The 3,585-nt window shown below is 42.8% G+C and overlaps 1 protein-coding gene across 1 annotated transcript; it reads left to right on the top strand.

The window, feature by feature from the left end:
- Positions 1 to 1,076: 1,076 nt before the first annotated feature.
- Positions 1,077 to 2,999, top strand: LOC138883200 (uncharacterized). The gene is made up of 4 exons (XM_070163866.1): positions 1,077 to 1,764; positions 1,914 to 2,085; positions 2,345 to 2,577; positions 2,665 to 2,999. The coding sequence occupies exons 1-4, from the start codon at positions 1,077 to 1,079 to the stop codon at positions 2,997 to 2,999; spliced, it is 1,428 nt and encodes a 475-aa protein (XP_070019967.1).
- The last annotated feature ends 586 nt before the right edge of the window (positions 3,000 to 3,585 follow it).

The raw sequence follows: 3,585 nt of genomic DNA, 5'->3' as shown, positions 1-3,585 counted from the left end.
CCCACATATCAGACACCTCCACCCACATACCAAGCACCACAACCCACATATTAACTCTCATCTCCCAGATATTCCCAACCAGCCACTACCTATCATACCTATAATTCCCAACCATCCCATTTCAAATCACCTCCAACTTGCCAAAATTTTCCAAGACCATGACCGAACGTTGACCGTAAGCTACCTAGACCACCACTGCTATTGCTGAACCCATCAACCAGCTGTATGAAAGGTTGAAAGCTGTTGTTTATGTCACCCATATTCCTGCTATGGAATTAGAGAACCCATCCCAATGGGTTAACCCAAACAAAACTTGTGCATACCATTTCGGTATGAAAGGGCACACCATTGACGAATGTCGAACGTTGAAAGATAAGATCCAGACGCTGATTGACAACAAAGTCATTTAGGCAAAGGAATCCATGCCTAATATCCAGAACAACCCTCTCCCTAATTATAGAGGTGGTAGTGTACATGTGATAGAGACAAACAAATAGTAGGACCTTGATGGTTCAATAGGGTTTATTCGAGAAGGCGATGACTTTAAACTTGCAGTTACACTCACTCCCATTGTAGTACAGACTCTGTCACCAATTGAAGTTGAGATAACTGCATCAGTTCTATTTGAAGTAGAGGTAGCTCTGCCTGCGGCCACACCTATTCAATTTGAAGTGGAAGTGGCTACACCTTTCACGGTGATAGTGTCAACGACACTTCCTTTCGACTCAAAAACAATACCCTAGGATTATGTTGCTGAGGCTAGGCGAAAAAGGAAGGCAAAGATGGAGGAATCCGATGTTGCGTAAGGAATGACTAGGAACAGGAGAATCTATACACCTAAACACTTGGGAGGACCAAGTAAGGATGCTAGTACCAAGTAGCCTGTCATTGAAACATGACCAGATAACCTTTGGGGGAAAGTGCAAGCAAGAGAATATTCCGTCATCGATCATTTGAACAAAACCCCAGCTCAGATATCCATACTGTCACTTTTGCAAAATTCATAAGCACATAAGAATGCTTTGATGAAGCTGTTGAGTGAAGCCTGCGTGCCCAACAATATCACTTGCGAAGAGATGGCCAATATGGTAGGGCAGATGCGGGAAGATTATAAGATAATCTTCCACGAAGATGAGTTGCCGCTTGAAGGGTTGAATCACAACAGAGCATTGCATATCATAGTGCAATTTGAAGATAAGTTCATTGCCAGGGTATTGGTTGATGGAGGTTCAAGCCTTAATATTTGTCCGTTGGATACTGTGAAAATACTAGGCAAAGGTTTCCATGAAATACGGGCAGGGAGCATGACTGTGAAAGATTTCAATGGGTCACAAAGGGCCACGATTGGGGAAATTAATCATTGTCTACAAATGGGGCCAACTTGGTTCGACGTTGAATTTCAGGTGCTCGACATATCAGCCTCATACAATCTTCTGTTAGGCCGACCATGGATACATGCCGCCGGGGCCATGGTTTCCATACTACATCAAGCCGTGAAATTCGAATGGAACCATCGGGAAGTGATCATTCACGGAGACGGGAGTAACCCTATTTACACCAGTCAACCCATCCCGGTTACTGGAAACAGAAGAATGTTAGGAGGAGAAACCTATCATCACATCAAACGTGTCAATGCCATTGAAAAGGACAAATGGTGGAGTAGCAATATAGAAAGCCTACTGGCATGGTCCGGGTATGAACCCGACAAAGGGCTTGGAAAGAATCTCCAGGGTATTACTAAGTCGATACAGCTGAAGTGTCACGGTACTACCTTCGGGCTTGGATATCAGTATACATGGAAGGAGTATGATGATTGGTCGCCTCCATGACATGGACCTTATCACCCTCTCGAGCAACCGGTGCGCATCCAGAATAGACTTTTCACCAAGTGGACACAATATGGGGAACTGCAGAAGAAATAGCGTTAGCAGGGCTGAGAAATCTGTTCGTGGAGGATGAAGACATAGACTGCAGTGCAATAATTGAGGAGGAGGAGGAAAAAGGCCTCATTATTCAGATTGTGGAGAAGAGAACTATTCTCAGGAACTGGACCGCCACACCATCCTGGGCCCACCAAGTCCTTGGGTACTTGGCAGATTTTATCCCTATAGCCATTTTAGGCATTTAAGATTTTCAGTAATTTGTTTTTAAGATTCGCTTATTTCAAAATAAATACTCGATTCATCGAGTCGTACTCGTTTGGATGTTTTAAGTATTAATCAAATGCATTGCTCTTTATTATATATTATTATCTTTCATATTTTTCTTTCTACAACGTTTTTTTAACTTTTCCTAATGAACCGGTGACTGTGACATGTAATGAGGCAACACAACATGAAAATAGTGATTCAGATGAAGAAGATGAGATACCTAAGGAAGTTGTTAGGGAAGTTGAAAACTTTGATAATAAGCCTAAGTCCAGCCTGGACGAAACCAAAGCAGTAAATTTGGAGAATGCCGAGACCATCAAGGAGACTCGCATCAGCATTCACTTATCACAAACAGAGAAAGAGGAATGCATTCGTTTTCTAAAGGAATATAAGGACATTTTAGCATGGTCATATGATGACATGACCGGTTTGAGCACGTCCATAGTAGCTCACAAATTGCCTACTAATCCCATGTGTCCTCCAGTAAAGCAGAAACTCAGAAAGTTTAAACCAGACATGAGCCTGAAGATCAAGGAAGACATTACTAAGCAGATCAAAGCCAAAGTCCTCAGGGTGGTTGAGTACGCAACCTGGCTAGCCAACATTGTGCCAGTTTCGAGGAAAGATGGGAAAGTCAAAGTATATGTTGACTATTGGGATTTAAACAGAGCAAGTCCCAAGGATGACTTCCTACTACCAAATATACAAATCCTAATCGACAATTACGCCAAGCATGAACTCCAATCCTTTGTAGATATATTCGCGGGTTATCACAAGATCTGGATGGATGAAGAAGACATAGAGAAAACAGCTTTTATTACACCATGGGTTTATACTGCTATAAGATGATGCCATTTGTCTAAAGAATGCCGGGGTTACCTACATGAGAGCCATGACAAATATCTTCCATGATATGATACACGAGGAAATAGAGGTGTATGTGGACGATGTCATTATCAAATCCAAGAGGGTCGCGAATCACATAGCAGACTTAAGAAAGTTCTTCGACAGGTTAAGGAGGTACAATCAGAAGTTGAACCCCGCAAAGTGTGCATTCGGGGTTCCCAGAGGAAATTTATTGAAATTCATCGTTAGCCGTCGAGGGATCAAGTTAGATCCGTCTAAAGTCAAGGCTATTCAGGAGTTACCGCCACCCAGGAGCAAAAAGGGCGTGATGAGCTTCCTGGGACATCTCAACTATATCAGTCGCTTCATAGCACAGTCCATAGTCATATGTGAACCTATATTCAAGATGCTAAGGAAAGATGTCAAGACAAGCTGGACCGAGAGTTGTCAGAAAACCTTCAACAAAATCAAGGAGTACCTATCCACACCACCAGTTCTGGTCCCACTGGAACCGGGACGACCCTTGTTACTCTATCTATTTGTATTGGATGGAGCCTTCGGATGCATTCTGGGAAAACATGATGAGACA

Source organism: Nicotiana sylvestris, chromosome 12, assembly GCF_000393655.2.
Source record: "Nicotiana sylvestris chromosome 12, ASM39365v2, whole genome shotgun sequence".
Taxonomy (NCBI): Eukaryota; Viridiplantae; Streptophyta; class Magnoliopsida; order Solanales; family Solanaceae; genus Nicotiana; species Nicotiana sylvestris.
This window is presented reverse-complemented; position numbering and strand designations above follow the sequence as displayed.

What these genes read in the sequence shown, in the direction of transcription:
- LOC138883200 (XM_070163866.1), top strand. Translation starts at nt 1,077, where the DNA reads ATGGCCAATATGGTAGGGCAGATGCGGGAAGATTATAAGATAATCTTC. An exon ending in GATACAGCTGAAGTGTCACG is followed by an intron (nt 1,765 to 1,913) that starts GTACTACCTTCG and finishes GGGGAACTGCAG; the next exon opens with AAGAAATAGCGTTAGCAGGG. An exon ending in GTCATATGATGACATGACCG is followed by an intron (nt 2,578 to 2,664) that starts GTTTGAGCACGT and finishes AGTTTAAACCAG; the next exon opens with ACATGAGCCTGAAGATCAAG.